The sequence below is a fragment of the Seriola dumerili genome, unplaced genomic scaffold (assembly GCF_002260705.1).
Source record: "Seriola dumerili isolate Sdu_G_001 unplaced genomic scaffold, Sdu_1.0 BDQW01000449.1, whole genome shotgun sequence".
NCBI lineage: Eukaryota > Metazoa > Chordata > Actinopteri > Carangiformes > Carangidae > Seriola > Seriola dumerili.
The window spans coordinates 4,930,469-4,948,497 of NW_019174704.1; the positions used below are offsets into that span (position 1 = coordinate 4,930,469).

At 40.6% G+C, this 18,029-nt stretch overlaps 2 protein-coding genes across 4 annotated transcripts in view; one reads left to right on the forward strand and one right to left on the reverse strand.

The window, feature by feature from the left end:
• The first annotated feature begins 3,438 nt into the window (after positions 1–3,438).
• On the forward strand, positions 3,439–8,255 carry LOC111234425 (solute carrier family 22 member 6). The gene is made up of 11 exons (XM_022762509.1): positions 3,439–3,885; positions 3,984–4,493; positions 4,590–4,693; positions 4,877–5,031; positions 5,232–5,400; positions 5,478–5,601; positions 5,735–5,850; positions 5,950–6,164; positions 6,260–6,368; positions 7,380–7,583; positions 7,744–8,255. The coding sequence occupies exons 2-11, from the start codon at positions 4,089–4,091 to the stop codon at positions 7,829–7,831; spliced, it is 1,689 nt and encodes a 562-aa protein (XP_022618230.1). The 5' UTR covers positions 3,439–3,885; positions 3,984–4,088; the 3' UTR covers positions 7,832–8,255.
• Positions 8,256–12,739: 4,484 nt separating this feature from the next.
• LOC111234371 (pro-neuregulin-2, membrane-bound isoform-like) overlaps positions 12,740–18,029 on the reverse strand; it is a 47,500-nt gene continuing 42,210 nt past the window's right edge. For all 3 annotated transcript variants that reach the window (XM_022762427.1, XM_022762424.1, XM_022762426.1), the window contains one exon: positions 12,740–14,552. In XM_022762427.1, coding sequence (XP_022618148.1) covers positions 13,898–14,552 — 655 coding nt within the window. In that variant the 3' untranslated portion in view covers positions 12,740–13,897. The remainder of the gene's footprint in view (positions 14,553–18,029) is intronic.

Sequence of the window (18,029 nt, forward strand, 5' to 3'; positions counted from 1 at the left end):
ACCACCGGAAACGTTCCCATTTGTGGTGCAGTTGGAAAGTTTTTAGAGTTGCCTGTTGGAGGAGCTGTTGATGCCTGAATGAGAAAGGAGAAAAGCCAAAAGGATCTGGTGAGACATAAGTTTCTGTGTGATGTCCAGGACTGTGACTCATGGACAGCACATGCACACCTCTGACTTCACTTTATGCTTCAATGGTACTGTTGATGACAATAAAACATAGCTAACTGTCATGGCGCACACATAAACATGATATCCCCTTGTCGACAATGACAGGAATATTCTGAGGAAGCACTGAAACTGGAGCAGATCGAGTTGTTTTCAAACCCTTATGAGGAACAGTTCGTGTAATATGTGTACAACAAAACAGTGTTTGCATGCAAAGGACAAAAGTCTCCTGTTTTTAAACTCCAGTAACAGAAATCCATATAGACTTGGGATGATGGGGGGTGTGGCGCATCATAAAGAGTGCTATCAACAACCACAGCGGATATGGAGCATATAAATCCATTGTATATAACCATATATTAAAGCTTTGGTGTCTGACACCTCAAACAGAAGTAATGTGTAATTTAGCGTAGTGGACGTCTGAAGCATGTTTATGAGTACTTCTCATAAAATCAGGAAAAGGCATGAAGAATCAAGTTGATACAGCGATTTCCTTCAGCGTGTTTTTAAGCTGTTAAAGTAGGCGTGGTGTCTCCAGGACTGGAAACACCACAGTAGTCATTGGGGTTAACTTCAGTTAGTTCAGTCTGAAGCACGTCAAGGAAATGATCGTTTATATCGAATGGTTATACGGCTAGGTCTGGCAGAAAATGATTTGGTCTTTGAAGGAACTCTCAAATAATACAAGGAACAATGAGGATTCTGCAGAGCGAGATAACTCCCTAATTAGCATCCATTATAATAAATCTTAGTTAAATCAGAAATATGAAACACCACATAAGAAGGAGGCTGGGTTTGCTGAGGGAGCTGCAACAGTAAATGGTGTTGGCAAGGGAGTATGAGAGGAGTAATAGTGAGAAGTGTCAGGAATATACTGTATGTTGAAACCATCCAGTATGATTGCACTCCCTGAACTTACACAATGCCGCATCAAATAAAACATGTATGTAAGCAAATGATTGCAAGTTCTAGCTCTGGATAATTCTTAAACAGTTCTCAGTATCAGAACTTTGGACCTGCACTGCTAATCCCGATCAGACTTTTTTAAAATATTTTTCTTGGCTTTGCAGTGAGACAAGAGGTCAAAGTGTTATGTGTTCACTTGTATTTGTTTCTAACTATTAACAGAGTGAGGAGTACAAAGCATGTATGTAATGTGTCACTGCTGTCAATGTGATTGCAGCATTTTAACTGAGGGTTTAGTGGTGTTATAAATTGTAAGATAACCCCTCTTCTTCAGGGCCTTTCGCTGATTTAAACAAGTTTAAAGTCCAAGCTCGCATAAAACATCCGACAGCTTTAGATAACTGCAGAAGTTAAAAAGGAAACCATCATTTTTAATTGTTTAAATGTCACATTGCTACAATGTAGATTCTTTGTTGCGCCTATAAATAATTTCTTGAAAGAATCTCTTGCAGTATTCAGCCACTTCAGAGCTGAAATTTAGGAATGTCAAGGGTTAAAGGTGAGTTGTTAAATTGAGCCTATGTTTGCAAGCATAATATACTTCACCTCTTGACACCCAATGACTGCTTGACACACAGGCTCAGGTCCCAGTGTGTGGATGAGGCTGCCTGTGTTCCTAGCTAATCATTTCTTTCTTAAGAAGCTATTCACAAAGCTGCTGGGATCAAGTTTTACAAAAAAAAAAAACTGAGATTAACCGTGTGATTGTTTAACATACACAGAGAGAGGTGAGGTTATGGGGTACTGTCGGTCACAAAGGCTCACAGTGAAAAAATCTAGGATTTCTAAAGTTAGGAATGACATGCCCTTTACTCTTTTTTCCTCTATCGAACTGTTTTGTGAATATGGTCTTCACTGTTGTAATCAGTAAAATGTTGGCTAAAGTTTGTAATAAAATTTCAAATATTTCATCTTCTTGTATTTGCTTTCCCCTGCTTGCTGCAACTTTAGCCATATTGTTATACTTGTACAATATAAGGCCATTTAGCAGGCGCTCCACCCTAAATCTTCATTGATGACACGAGTTGCGCACATTTCTGTGTGCTCAAACCAACTGACCAAAGACCATTGAATGAGTGACATTGGTGATTGGTGTCACATCAAACCAATGTGATTGCTTTCGGCTGGTTACTGTACATTCCAGAGCAGATTTCCTAACACTCACTCTCACTTACAAAGCACGACATGAATGGGCGCCTGGATACGACTCAGATCCCATTACATCATTTACCTTGCATGTACGTGTTCTCTTGTTTTCGGTGACTAATTCAAAACCCAGAGTGTGCAAATGTCGTCCAGATCCTAATGTTCTCCTACCTGTAAGAACATCTCCTTCTGTTCTCCTTCTCCTTCTCTTCCATCAAGTCCAGATGTAACTGATCTGTTTTCACCCTGCCCCCTGGTTGGCTGATTTGACATTTCTGTTTCAACCCTCACCCTGTTTCTTCTGTTTTCCACATTTCTGAAAAAGCCCAGAGCTCCCAAGGCCTTTGTATGTGACTTTGTTGGTATCTTTTTTTGATTTCTCCAAAGTTTTTCATATATTCTGTCAGATACCTGCGACTTTAGGGCTCAAACCTGAAATATACCCTGAAAGAGTGGGAATTTAAAAGGACAGATCTTTTGCCCTGACCAGAGTCTCTCACAGCTGAAAAAACTGAAAGTTTATTGTTTTGCTTTGGTGCACCTGCAGCTTCATTCAGCCTGACATCTCATGCTGATCATTACACAAGCGCACACATTCCTCAAAACTAATCGTCAGGACACAAACCAGGCAGATCTTAGTTACATGTACTCTGCAAACACGATACAGCTCTGAGATACTAATCATTACGACAAAATACAAACTTTGGGGAGTAGTGCGGCAGTTCTGATAACTCTCAGTCAGCATAACGTGACTGTCAAACTGTTGTTGAGCGGACGGTCACCACACTGTCACTCATTGACTCCAAACTGTGTTGAATAACATGAAGTGAGGATGAGAGAAGGTCACGGTGTTGAAGTGCATTTATATAGTTGAATATTTATCAGCATCTTTTGCAATTTGTGCCAAAAACTTACTTCTTGTTTTTCTTTTTTCTAATTGGCTTAATCTTGTTTACCTTTAACCCAGTGAACCAATCTCCATGGCGACTTTTGAACAAATCAATAAGGGAACAACTACAAAAACAATGAGAGAAAATGACACGAAAACACTAATAAAACCAAAATTATTTGGTTGACCTCACATGTGTATGCACTGCTCTGCACATGCGCAAACACACTCAGTTACACATATACACACAGATTAAGTAACCAATAAAGGGCAGGGAGTGTGTCTCAGTGCAAAGGGGGAAAAGAGCTGAGCACAGTTCTATGCCCACTCTTGATGCTGGAGGTTACTCGCACTGACACCCTTCAACCAAACATTGTTCCTACACAGCAAGGACTCAGCATTCTACCTCAGTGTTCAGTGAATGACCTGCTAATACCTCAAGAGGTTACATTGCACTTCTAATAATCCAAAGTGCAGAAAAGCCGTTGGAATTTGAGAGGCGATTACACACTTTGACACGCTGCAGCAACAAGACCACTTTTACTTCTTTTGGATTTTTTGGGGGGCTTTTTTAAAAGACCCTCTCTGGAGCACTCTGCCAGGATTTTATTTGAGCATAATGTCATTGTTGTTTTAATGAAGGTGCTGCACTTTGGGAGCCACCATTCTCATTGGATTTTGTACATATTTTATGCAATGAGAGAAGAATAATTCAGTTGGTAAGTATATTTATCATTGACACCTTTAATTTCATACAGTAAGACAAACATAGTCAGTGGTTTGTCATCAACCGATGTTTTCGTCAATATTTCCACAGGTGCTAGAGCAATATATTCCTTTTTACACGTCTAAGTATTTTAAAGGAACCTACCAACATCAGGATCTAGAGCCATTACCATTAAGTCACCTTCTGTGCAAAACTATGGCGTTTGGTGACCTCCTAGAGCAGGTGGGCAGCACAGGACGCTTCCAGATCCTGCATGTGACCCTCCTATGCATACCTGTCCTGATGATGGCCAGTCATAACCTGCTGCAGAACTTTGTGGCTGCAGTGCCGTCTCACTACTGCAGCGCGCACACAAACCTCTCTCAGTCCCAGCTGAGTCCCGAGGAAACGCTGCTGATCACAGTGCCTGTGGACCAGGCAGGGAGGCCGGAGAGGTGCCAGCGTTACGTTGCTCCACAGTGGCACCTCCTGGTTAACAACGGGACCTCCACTTCAGGGGAGCTGGGAGACACTCAGGATGGTTTGGATGTTGACCTGCAGGGGTGCACGGATGGATGGTCCTATAACATGACTGAGATGAGCTCAACGATCATATCTGAGGTACGGCTGCATTTTTCAGTCCTTTTTTTTTTTTTTTTTTTTTTTTCTTGTTGGTGTCTTGTCATGTTTTTTAATTTGAGCAAATCTTTTTGTCAGTGGCATTTGGTGTGTGACATGCGCTCTCTGAAACAAATGGGACAAACAATCTACATGGGCGGTGTGCTTGTGGGAGCTCTTGTCTTTGGAGGTCTGTCAGACAGGTAACATTTAACTTTAAACCCATTTTAACTCATCTTTAAATGAAAACTTGCCTCTTCTTCGTGTAGCGCTGTGCAAATTTGTAACTTGTTTATATATATATGTTATTCAGCAAGTCAAATAACATGATATACAGCGTTCTGGCCTCACTGACCTCACTCTTTGCAAACCTCCCTGGCTCCAAGATATGGTCGACGCATCCTTCTGCTCATCTCTAACCTGCTGATGGCAGTGGCAGGAACATGTGCTGCTTTCTCCAACTCCCTCCCCCTCTTCTGCTTGTTCCGGTTTGGTTGTGGCATGGCTCTTTCTGGCCTGGGACTCAACACCTTCTCGCTCAGTAAGTAAATTAACTGGATGCAGCATGAATGCTAAATGTGAAGTATTGTTCAGTAGAGCCAGATTTGATAATTGCACTTTGGTTATTTGGAGTTAAAAGGATGAAGTCAACGGGCCCGACGCTCATCCCAATATATTGTGATGATAGTGAGGTATTTATCAAACGAAATATTATCAAATATGTGATTCTTTCATTTCAAGTTGTGGAGTGGATCCCCACGCGTGTGCGGACTGTGGTGGGGACAATAACCGGTTACTGTTACACGGTGGGACAGTTGATCCTGGCAGTAATAGCCTACTTCATCCGGGACTGGAGGTGGTTAACCCTCGCTGTGTCATTGCCCTTCTACGTCTTCTTCCTCTTTTCATGGTGAGATGCCGAGTATTGACCTGTGAAGTCAGTGTTACAACTACAACTACCGGTTAATAAACACAAATCTCATACAGGTGGTTTCACGAATCTTCAAGATGGTTAGTCCTGAGTAATAAGTCTGAGCAAGCCATCAAGAACCTTAAAAGTGTGGCCAAATTTAACGGACGCCATGAAGAGGGAGAAAAAATTGACATTAAAGTAAGAAAACATGGTGTGTGTGTGTGTGTGTGTGTGTGTGTGTGTGTGTGTGTGTGTGTGTGTGTATGTAATTGCACCATCTATCCGTGTTTAGAATACATTTGAATTGAGAGAACTGGTTCTTTATGCATAGATGCTGCAGGAGTCCATGAAGAAAGAGATGTCCTGTTCTCAAGGCTCCTACTCGGTCCTGGATCTGTTCCGCACACCCACAATGAGGACAATGACAGTCTGCCTCAGTGCTGTCTGGTACGTTTCCAGCTCATCATGTACAAAAACTCAACAACATGTTTTAAGCAACCATCTATGAAATTGCGATGATACCATGCATGTTCTTTTTGTGCTTAGGTTATCAACCAGCTTTGCCTACTATGGTCTTGCTATGGATCTGCAAAAGTTCGGGGTGGACATCTACTTAATCCAAGTGATCTTTGGAGCTGTTGACATCCCTGCTAAAGTTGTCGTAACTGTGTCTATGAGTTTTATCGGACGGCGTCCGTCACAATGCGGTGCTCTCATTGCGGCTGGAGTCACTATTTTGATCAACGTGCTGGTACCTTATGGTATGTTTGAACACATGCACACATGTAACGGCTGGGTGTTGCACATTCAGTGTGTACATACCACATCATACACTACATACTCCACCTCTGTGCAGATAAACAGACTGTACGCACCTGTCTGGCTGTCTTGGGCAAAGGTTGCCTTGCTGCGTCCTTCAACTGCTGTTACCTTTACTCTGGAGAACTGTATCCAACCATCATTCGGTAAGTAAATTTGTCGAGGAAATGTAGTTCACATGTTTATTCCTGCTTCTATTGAGTGAATCTGAACTCATCTCTGTTTATGAATGAGCCAGATGAGGGTTTCTCTGCTGGACATATATTAGCCTGATAAACACATAGAGCTGCGGGACAATAATACAGACGTCTGGAGCCTGGCTCGTCTTAATTATTCAGAATATTGAGTGCAATTACAACAATTGGACTGCAACTCCAGGAGAACTGCAGTTTATATTTTGACATACTTTGGTCTATTTTGTGTTGAGCAGAAATCACAGGTAGCAACTAATAAAATCCACCAGCACAGTAGTTGATTGCAAACTGCAACAAAGACGGGCTGTGTGGTGTGTATGTTGTTACATACAGCCAGAGATAAAGATTAACAGTGTCAAACAGGATCACCTTCTAATCCCATATGACATGAGTGCTAAACAGTAACAGATCAGTGACGGCTTCGTTACTTATGCTTGTTTATTAACAAGTATGTTTTTTCATAGCCTGATGACGTCATCGAAATAGAGGCTCAGTAAGGTATTAGAAACATCCGTGAGGTTCATGTTCATGGATTTACTCAGGGTCTACTATCAGCAACAGGTCATCATGGTCTGACAAACTGTGTTCTGTGAAATCCGTTTTGTGAATGACATCACAATTGCATTGTCGCATTGCTCACTTACTATGTGTTTGTTTAATTTGACTAAGCCTGACCATTATTTGCTCACTGACAAACAGAAGTGCTGCTGACCTCATGTCTTTGTTTATTATACCGTTCTCTGGAAACTCCAGAGCTGAGTTGTGACACCAAAAAGTAAACCATGTTCAACCATTTAAATGTTCACTTAAATAGTAACTTTAAACCCTCTGACCTTAATGTACTTGCTTTTTGTATTGAATCCACTGAATAACCATCTTCCTCTGTTTTATGCTCCAATCAGTGATTTAAATGGTTCTTATGCCTCTTTGTGGCATGTAATCGTTGTACGTTTTCTCTCTCAGTCAGAATGGCATGGGCTGGGTGTCCATGATGGCTCGTATAGGAGCCATGGTGGCTCCTATGGTGCTCCTCACGGGGGACTACATACCTTGGCTACCAGGTGTAATCTATGGAGGAGCTCCGATCCTCAGTGGGGTGGCTGCAGTATTTCTTCCAGAAACACTTGGCTCACCCCTTCCTGACACAATACAAGATGTGGAGGAAAGGTAAGAGCCTGCTCCAGGAGACAACATGTGTTCCTCTTCTTGTATCTCTGCATGCCCCAAAATCAAAACATTCATTTTGGTAACAGTACACAGGAGGTCTCTAGGTCTGGCATATTTATGGCAGATTTATCCATATTTACATGTTCTATTTTCAACACAGGGGATCTGGGAAAAACTCCAAAACGTCACCAAAGGAAGCAATAATCTTGCAAGACACCCAGGCGAATCTCCTAAAGCAGGCTGCCTGAGGGCAGCTGTATTGTACTCCTGATGTTTTTGCTGCCATGTTAATGAAAGTAGAGTGGGTACTGCTTTTTCTCCAGCCTGTTTATTTGTTTGATTTCCATGAAGAGTATATTGTGTCTTATGACTGCTGCACAAATGTTGCTATGTTATTTTTGGAGAGGTCAATACAGTGAAATGAATAGCTGCAAACAATCAGACCTATGTTTATTTGTTATAAAGTAGCTTTTGGGACTTAAGTCTCACTTTGGGCCAATTGTGTTTTATATTTTAAATATATGTGTAAAAAAAAGAATGATTTCTATATATGATCCTTCTGCCAGTTAAAGACTATGCTTTTACTGGTGTTTTTATAACTTCTTATTCCTTTATATACAACTCTGCATTTGTAAACAAAAACATATTTTCATTAAAATCAACATCTCTTCATTAATGTCTTCTGTGTCTTTCTTCTCTTGTGGTCTGTTAAACCTGTACACAGCATGTTTTGGTATTACGGTCCCATTTGAATGGGCTGAGTCACTGTCAGGTAAATGAACTGAAACAGATGAGGAACCTGTTAGTCAGGGACAAGAAATAAAGGATTTCAATTTAAATGCAGAGAAAACAGCATCACCCAGTGGGAGACAGAAACACAACAGCAACAGCTACAAATAAATTTTAAAAAAGGTAATTTGTCTGTCTCAGTCATTCACTGTCTGGGCCTGATCCTTTGCTTCTGAAATAAAGAAATAAATCAGTAAACCTACAGTATGTCATGTCATGTTTTTCCCTGGGAAAGCATACTTTTTAACCTGACCCTGAGTGTTGATTTATTAAACCTGAGTCTCACAGTCTAACCAATGTCTGCAGGACTTTTAATGGACAAACTAAATCATAGGTATTCATATACATACGGGTGAAAAATTAAAGGAAAAACCAACATGAAGTGTCTTAGTAAGGTGTTGGGCCTCCACATGCCACCAGAACAGCTTCATGCTCCTACAAGTCTCTGGAACTCTACTGGAGGGATGAACACCATTCTTCTGACAGATATTCAATCATTTGATGTTCTGACGATGGAGGTGGAGAGCGCTGTCCAACACGTCGCTTCAAAATCTCCCATAGTTGTTTAACTGGGTTGAGATCTGGTGACCGCAACAAGCCATAGCATAGTAATGACATCATCATTTTGATACTCATCAAACCATTCAGTGACCCCCTCGTGTCCTATGGATTGGGGCATCGTCGTCCTGCAAGAGACCACTCCCATCAGGATAGAAATGTGTCATTACAGGATAAAGGGGATCATTCAGAACAGCTTTGTATTGAATTGCAGTGACCCTTCCCTCTAAAAAAAACATGTGGACCCAAACCATGCCAGCAAAATGCCCCCCACATCATAATAGAGCCACCAGATCCCCCCTCTGTTGGGGTCAAGCATTCAAGCCTGTACCACTCTCTTGGTGTAGACAGAATATGGTGAAGGATGACTCATCTGACCGTATCACTTTTCTTTTCCCACATCTCTGTAGATCAGGGCTGATGGTTTTTGCACCACTGAACTCTCAAATGTGCTTTCATCTTTGTAATGAGGGGTTTATACACTCCAGCCCCACTATGATATCCCTCTCTATGCAGTTTTCGACAAACTGTTCTTGCTGACAGTCTGACCACATCCTGCATTGACAATCTCGGTCACCTGAGGAAGACTTGCTTTTCTGTTTCTCTCCTTGCACATCGCACTAATGCTCGAGCATCACGGTCATCAAACGTGTTCTAACGACCGCAATATATATCCGACCCCATTTACTGATGTCTTTCCTGTAGTTCTAAATGCAGATGTCACTTTAGTCACTGTTTTTATAGAAAGACTTTGTGACTGAAGCTCCTGCCAACTCATGACCTTACAGTGAAGCCCTTTTCAAAGTCACTTAGATATTTTCATCTTGTCGTCTTGATACAAAAGCAGAATAAACTGGGCCTGCTCAGCTCATTTTAATACCCGCCACAGAGCATGATTGGATGTTCACAGAAGCATCTGTGTTCATTGTGTAAATAAATGTGGGCAAAATTCATTGAATGGGATGGTTTCTCACTCCTGAAAGATATAGTGAAGTATAATAAAAGGAGAGGTGAGGATAAGTTTGGATTTGCAGCCGAATTAGACTTTACTTTGAACATCATTCTTCCTGTGATAAGTGCGATGAGAAAATAATTTCACGAATTCAGTTGATTTTTATGTTCATGTTTTCACTTAGTGATGTTTGCCTTTCCCCATCTTCTCCACCACAGAGAAATACCAATTTGAGCCAAAACATATTTTGACAAGTGAAAATTAAAATTGTGTTTGATGGATTTCCACTTGAAATACAGCATGAATAAACTATTAAAAATAACAGTTAATGTAATGTTTAATATGAAAACATTACATTTCTACTGCACTTATGAAGCGCACAAAAATAATGAACTGTCTTTTAAAACTGGAGGAATTTTGCCAGTATTAATATCACATATTTGCTATGATGCATCAGAAGTAAATGTTCAGTCAGCCTTGTTCAGTTTCACTACCAACGGTCTCCCATAAACACCACTGTCATATCTATATGGTGCATTTCTATTAAATGCGAAAATACAACTGGATACAAAGCAATCACATCTTGCAAAGGTTGAACACTTCTGGTTGTGATGGTTTAAGAATCTTGCTGCTGTGACACCATCTAGTGGTGTATTGATGCTAATGCATCAGCTAAACTAAACCATTGGAATATCTACACACAGTGAAAAGGGAAGAGCTATTCTTAAAGTTTTCAAAATCTGCTGGACAAAGCAGCTCTATCGAATCAGTTTGATTGATCAATTGACAATTTGCCATTCAAGATTTTTTTTTTCAATATGCAGTGGGCAATTTTGAAATATTTATCAAATATGCTTTGGTTTTTAAGTGGTCATTATAACATCCATCTGCATAATTGAAGTCATCTGAGGATGGATGATCATAAAGATGTAGATTCAATTCAGGAACACTTAATCAACTAAGATTTTTCCTCTTCATTTGAGGATAGCCTCGTGTGTTTTCCTTTTAAAACAGTTATATAATTTTACAGTGTTCAGCTCTCATGCAGGATGTGTGCTTTTATGTGTGTCTGCCATTTAAGTATGAGTTGTCACTCCTGAGAGTAGAACTACCATCTAAAATAGCTTTGTTATATTTTATAACCCCCAGATTACCATATTAAATAGATCCTATTTCACAATCAGATTTTATGTGTGTACTCCTGAGACACACTGTGTATTGTGTACATTGTGCCAGATGAGTCCAACCTTAAGCCCAGATAAATGATGAATCAAAATGCAGAGCACAGCTTTCTACAGAAATAACTACATCGTAAAATGATATGAATAAAGATTTATTTTCTCATATGAACAGGTGGATTCAGTTTTCATTTTATTTTACAATCTATGACAATCTCGCATTGTTTTTCTTTTTTTTTCTAGCATATTTCAGGAATGACATGGGGAAAGGTTCTTTTTTATTGCTGAATGTTAAATGAAATACACTTTCACTGACTGGAAAAGAATTGTCTGCTGCTTTTTTACCATGCACCCATCTAACCTTGACCACAAGGACATGCAGAGGAGAGGTGTTCAAACATTTCAAGCGAGGGTGGGGTCAGGTGGGGGTGGTGGATGAAGAGGGGGTGAGGTGGAGTGTGTGGTGTGACTCCCGGCTACCTCTCAACCCACATGAGTGTGTGTGTGTGTGTGTGTGTGTGTGTGGGTGGGGGGGGGGGGTCATAAAATTAAACAGAAGAGACTGGCAAGACGTGCCTGGTAGCATCTCAATTGGGTGAGAGGACTGGCAAAGTGAAGGGAGTATCACATTTAAACTAGAGGAGCACTGTCTTTTGCATTTTTCAGACATAAAAAATTAGACCCAGAGGTGAGAAATTCTGAAATATCTGCAAGTGAGGTGTGACCAAGGACCATTCTCTATAACAATACCACTGTGCATTTACCATATAAGAGATAGAATTGCAGATCAATCTTTTTAAGAGTTTTTTAACCAATAACCATGTGATAATTCAGCATTCAGTTGTTTTTTTTTTTTTTTAACGAGGAGTAGAAACATACCAACAGCGATGAAACATCATCAACTGTCCTCTCTCACTGAGTCACTTGTAATGGGTTTGACATTTCTTGAATTATCTTTTAAATATTTACTTTTCCTTCAGCGGAGGACAGAGGGCTTAAATGATTTTGTTTACTTTTAAAAGTATTATCATTTACGGACTAAATTTGAAATGACAAGATCTGTCAACAAGACAAAGCAGTACACAGTACTATTGGAGGAAACACTATTTGGATGCTATTTGACATTACTTGGGAGTGTGCATGTAAAGTGGAGCGGTCTAAACCAAGTGATGAAATCATTCATGGACACAGTCATTCAATGGACATGAGTAAGTGAACAAGAAAGGCTGACAACTTGATAGATGGCTGCATAATGGCTTTAAAAATAACTCATGTAAATATGCATTTATATCACATTATTTCATTCTACACTATAGGCATCACATAGTTTTTTCACACACAACACACTACAGTCACCTCTTAGAAAATGATGTAATCAAACAGCAAAATAGAAAGTTTGCATATTTTTGCATTGTATGATCCTCCAAAGTTTCACAGCTATTTCATTTATATTGTCTAGTATGTTCTGTACTCTTCTCCACTGAGCTGCTTCCACTTGACTTTCCTTCTCTCTGTATGGGAGTGTTCAGGGAACTGGTAGACTGTATGTTAACATTTAGGACCTCATCATCTGAGAACCTTAGTCTTAGGTAGACCTTAAGTAGAGGAAGAGGGTGAAGACGGAGATTTAGGTGGAAGCGGGGGGGTGGGAGGTGGGGGTGGGGTGGGGCATGTGGAAATCCTGAGACACTGTGTGGCCTTTTTACACGAGCCACAAAAACAGAATGGACACAGAAGGATGATGAGGCATGGGATTAGGGTCGGAGTTGAGTGAAAACAGATGCAATCTTTTTGTTTTGCCACCACCTCTGATGGCAGGGGTCACCCTGTGCCAAGCGGCTCAGTGTTTGTTGGCCTCATAACAGGCTAACATGAAGAAAACCTGCTGAGAAATAAAAGGGACTTAACTGGGGCAGGCTGGGAAAGGGGGCAGAATAGCTGTAAACACATCAAGCAATGACCTGCATAACATACAACCCTACAGCAGCCTTACCTGTCCACCTACACTGGGGGTCACTGTTCTGATAAAGCACTATTCCGTGAACCTCTGAGAGACTCTTCTGTCAGCTCTGCTGAGACACCAGTAGACCCACACATTTCATGTCACCACAACAAACAATGAAATTCATCTAACAATCACAAATACATGCAAGCAAACTGACACGCGCGCACACACACGCACGCACAGAGGCATTTACACATGCACACACACGGGCACACACACATTTTCTCTCTCTCTCTCTCTCTCTTTCCCTCGCTCTTTCTCTTGGTAGACATTAGTCAGAGGGCATAAAGGATTTACATTGTATTTATCAGGCGTTCTATTAATTCTCAAATCATAAACCCTACAGGCAAATCATATTAATGTAAACATACACTTTATGTTGTAGTGGTTTATATTGCGTGATATGGAAGGGGTTATGTTCCAGTGGGGCTAGACTCCTCAAAGAATGCAACTTGGAAAGAAAGTAAAACAGGAAACCAGAGAGGAAAAAAAACATAAACGTGTATAAAAAATGAGGCGTCCATATAAGAAAGGCTACAAAAACCTCCACTGGCCCTCTGGCATCGGCATACAGCAAAAGGCACCACAATATTACTCTATTTTTTACGTTGTGAAAAAACTGGCACATCTTTTTATGCTGTAAATCAAAATGTACATATAAATAGAGTTTTCCCTATAAAAAAGTCTTTGCTGTTAACTAGTAGACAACTTTTGCTAAAATGAAAATAAATATTTCATTTGTTTAGAATATCTGTCAGTTATATAAAATAAAAATATTTCTTATAGATGCAGGTCTATACTATATTGATTTTTGTTGGTTCATTTTCACTCTTTAATGGGGTGTATTGTCCGGTTTGGAGCGTGAGTGTGTCAGTCTTGTATGCATGTTCCCATGCCCACTGTGCCGCCCCGATGAGTGAGAAGTCCGACTGTCCACCGGCCTGTAGATGGTGGAGGGCTCGGCATTCATGTTCTGCATACTGAGGAAGGGCGTGCTCTCGCCGTCCTCCTCTGACTCACTATCTGTTAGGCAGCTTCGAGACCCATAGTCCCGAGATGCCTCGTATCCACGTGGGGCCACGTGGCCATTCAGTCTGGATCTCCGCCAGCGTCGGCTACCAGTTCCACTGGACCCACTTCTCTTTGGTTGCTCCCGAGAGGAGAGATACTCCTGGGTGGTCTCATAGTCTTCGTCCTCAGCCAGCCGGTAGGGGCTGGAGGGCAGGCTTCCCCTGCTGTCATTTAGATAGGTACGACGCTGCTGCCGGTAGGGCTCCTGGCACTGGGCATCGTGTAGGGGCACCTGGTAGCGGCGCAGGAGAGGCTGGTCATCCTCCAGAGGGTAGGGGTTGTGGACAGCAGGAGGGAGAGACATGGCATGGCTGGCATTGGGGGATGTGATCTGGAAGGTAGGCACCTGCGGGGGCAATGAGTAATGGAAATCCACTGGCGAGAGGCGGGCTGGTGTCGTCAGGGCTGACACATATCTGTGGTAAATACAGAGGGGAGGAAATAATTAAGTAGAGAACAGCAAAAACAGAGAGAAAGAAAGGGAATGCACAAAAAACAGTTTGAATGTTTCATAGGTAATCTGTTGACTGAATGGACATTCGACCTTCCGTGCCATAAAAAGGTGGAAAAAGGCATTTTCCATACATGGATTTAGCTTAGATTTTCACTTGAGCTGAACTGCTGTAAGATAGGTATCTTTCCCAACTGACTTTTAGTCACAGTGATTATCTGTTTAAGAAAATTCTTCATGATTTTAAGTTCTTTCATTGTACTGAGAGTACGGTTTTTCCCAAATTGAATTCACTTGGTAAGATTACATTTTACTTTCATGAAACTTTTGCAGCAGAGAATCTAAAATACTGTAGTTGGTCATTTTGTGTTACTATATTGCCCTTCACTTCTTCAGAAGTGAAGGGCAGTAATGCAAAATTTATTGTCAACATTGGCAAAAACTTCCTGTGGTGTCCCACAGGGATCTATCCCAGATCCACTTGCTTTGTTAACATTCTTGGGTGATTCTAATATATAAACATAACAGTGGTTGATGCTGATAATTTGCAAAAGCGAATTATTATTGTTATACCCATTGATACTGGTGCTAAAATCTCATATAAACTTAATTTGAATAACCAATTTTAACATTATGTGTTTCTTTTACAATCACCTGGCTATATCTGAGCTTTCATCTAGTTTATGTCAAAGCCCAGCCTGAGGTCCTCAGGCAGGAGCAGCTGGAGCAGCTAAAATGTCTTCCTCAGAACCCCTAGGCTCTGGACCAACCAGCCCAACAACCCAACCCAGTGTCCTACTTTACAACACTTTTAAAAACAGACTTTTTAAAGTCTGGCTTTTCTTTGAACTAATATTTACTCTACCACTTTTTAGCAACACATTGGCGACTTTATCTTTTTTAGCATGTTAGTGTATATGCTGATTACCACTCATGCTTACCTCTGTATAATATACTGTCAGCTATTGAGTTATGTTATGTTGCAATGCCCTTCACCCCCGTTTTAGTTTTTAATGAACTGCTATCAACTCGCATATTAACTGTGGTTGTTACTCTAGGAAGCCTTGTTCAAACATGTGTCCTGAACATGTGGGCACAATTTCGATTGTTAAAACATAAACTCATGGGTATCATCACAGATGTAAAGACACAAGTTTTTCAACAGTCATAATACCATAATCATAAACCAACAAAACATCAATGCCAATAACTTTCAAAGGAAACTTCAATGGCAACTTTCACTGATAGTGAATCATTGTGGGTCTGAGTGTTTGGAATGTCTGTTTATTGCCTTTAGGAAACTACAACAGACCGTGTGAGACACAAGCCTGAGATATTCCCACAACACTGCTGATTCAGCTGATGCAGAAGCTGTCGCCATGATGGAAGAGGCGTTTGTTACCTGGGAAGACTCTGAGGGGATGTTGGTTATGCAATCTGGCTCTGCAAAACAACTCAGTCGCCAAACCCCTATTCATGCAAACATGCTTGCTTCACTGTATGCTGGTATTCTTGATATCTTAAGAGTTCGTAAGTATCTTAGAACACAAAAGAGCAAGGTGTATATTGTCTAGTTAGTTTTTGACAATTTTTTAGGCCCTGGTTATTTGAGTTAAATAAATACATTTATTCAGAGAACTATTATCAACACTGCATAGCACATTCAGTAGTCCTGTGTCTTGTTCTTGTGATTTATATCACATTAGAGTTGACACTATCAATCATGAAGGCAGTTGTAGAGGTCTTAAAATATTTTTTTTAAGATAAGAACAATAAATCACTGGAGGCTTTTGGAATGATTGTTTTCATTTTGGCTCACTTGTTTGTGTGAAGCTGTACACGTGCTGATTTGCATATTAAACACCTCAAGTATGCTTCTTGCAGAAAAAGCCAGCCATGTATCGAGCACAACTTCAGCTCCACAAGTTGTTAATGTGTTACGTTAACTCTACATCCGGTCCTGATTGTGTGTCTGGCAATCCTGAATGTTATGTACTAAAAACATGTTCAGGCAAAAGTCATAAGAGGCATTAGTTGGTTCACCCTTGTGCATCTTTGTTGCAGATTGTCTGAGATCAGTGTTCACACTGATCCACTGGTTGCTTCTGAAGTGCACACCTTTTTCAATAAACGGAACTATTATGTGTTTGACACAGATTTGTTTCTATTTTCACTTTGTTACATGTACTACATACATGTGACCCGCACTTGCACAAAGAATTGTTTTCTATGACAACCCTGAGCAAGAGTTCAGTTACTTGTGTAATGTCACTTGTGTGAGAATGAGAATGTGACCATGTGTTTTCTTCGTTAAAAGCTAATCTCATTGAAACATATCTGCTTTGTGAGATGTTAACGTCTGAATATAATACCAGCCTATCTACTGATCTTATGTGGTTTCGCTGGGCATTTTTTCTTCCTTTCTTCATCATCGTACAGTGCCGTTTCTAATGGTGACCCATCTCACATTGATCAGCTGATGATGAGCACAATCAGTGTTCCATGAAGGAAGACATTAAGGTCAATAGTGATTCAGTCAATTTTAAACAAAATGAGGGCCTATTATATGAAAGAGAAGGGCAGGTTGTCCTCATGTATCGCAACCTTTAGCATTGTTTTTTTTTTCAAAGCTTAAACACAGAGTCTTCGGCAAAGACAGGCTTGCTCTACCGAACTTGGCCATCATTCCCTTCCTTCAAAAAATATGTGTGCTATTGCTGAAAACACCTGACTAACTTTTTTTAGGGGGCTGTGTTGATGCTTGTATAACATGTAACATGTAATTTTACTACTGGAACCAATCCTGCTCTCATAGCCCAAGATTTCCACACAGCTCACTGCTAATGAGTGATGGACACTCAGCTGTGAACTGTGTTGGAATTCATAACATCAGCGGTAAGTAGTGAGAGCATTCTGGGATTTGGGGGTCACTATTGGACGCTATAACAAAACCAGTGAGTGTATCTTAGGTACTTAAAAAAGCAACTTCAGATTCAGGTCATGCATGACATTGAGTACTACTGAAATAGAGAGCATGGGGAAGACCTGAAAGCACATTATTTAGTGAATCAATTGAGCTGTCAACTTCTAGTTCATGTTAAAACAACAGTGCAACATTTTTGGGAAATGTGCTTGTTTGCCATCCTGCCCAGATCACTTGAGAAGATTGATATCTCTGAGCCTTCAGTACAGAAATAGGTGCAGGATAAATAGATGGCTTTGGAGTTGTTGAAAGTCATATTTCTTCACCTCTGACAGAGCTAGCTAACTGCTTCTTTCTGCCTCTACTCTTTGTGCTAAGCAAAGCTAAACACACCCTAGACCTGTCTCTGTGATGCAGAGATGAAATCAATATTTTCTTATGTGACTCTGGGCAAGATGGCAAACATGCATTCCCCAAAATGTCACATTGTTCCTTAAAGAAAATTAAAGGGAACACTTT

What these genes read in the sequence shown, in the direction of transcription:
- LOC111234425 (XM_022762509.1), top strand. Translation starts at nt 4,089, where the DNA reads ATGGCGTTTGGTGACCTCCTAGAGCAGGTGGGCAGCACAGGACGCTTC. An exon ending in GCTCAACGATCATATCTGAG is followed by an intron (nt 4,494 to 4,589) that starts GTACGGCTGCAT and finishes TCTTTTTGTCAG; the next exon opens with TGGCATTTGGTGTGTGACAT. An exon ending in GAGAAAAAATTGACATTAAA is followed by an intron (nt 5,602 to 5,734) that starts GTAAGAAAACAT and finishes CTTTATGCATAG; the next exon opens with ATGCTGCAGGAGTCCATGAA.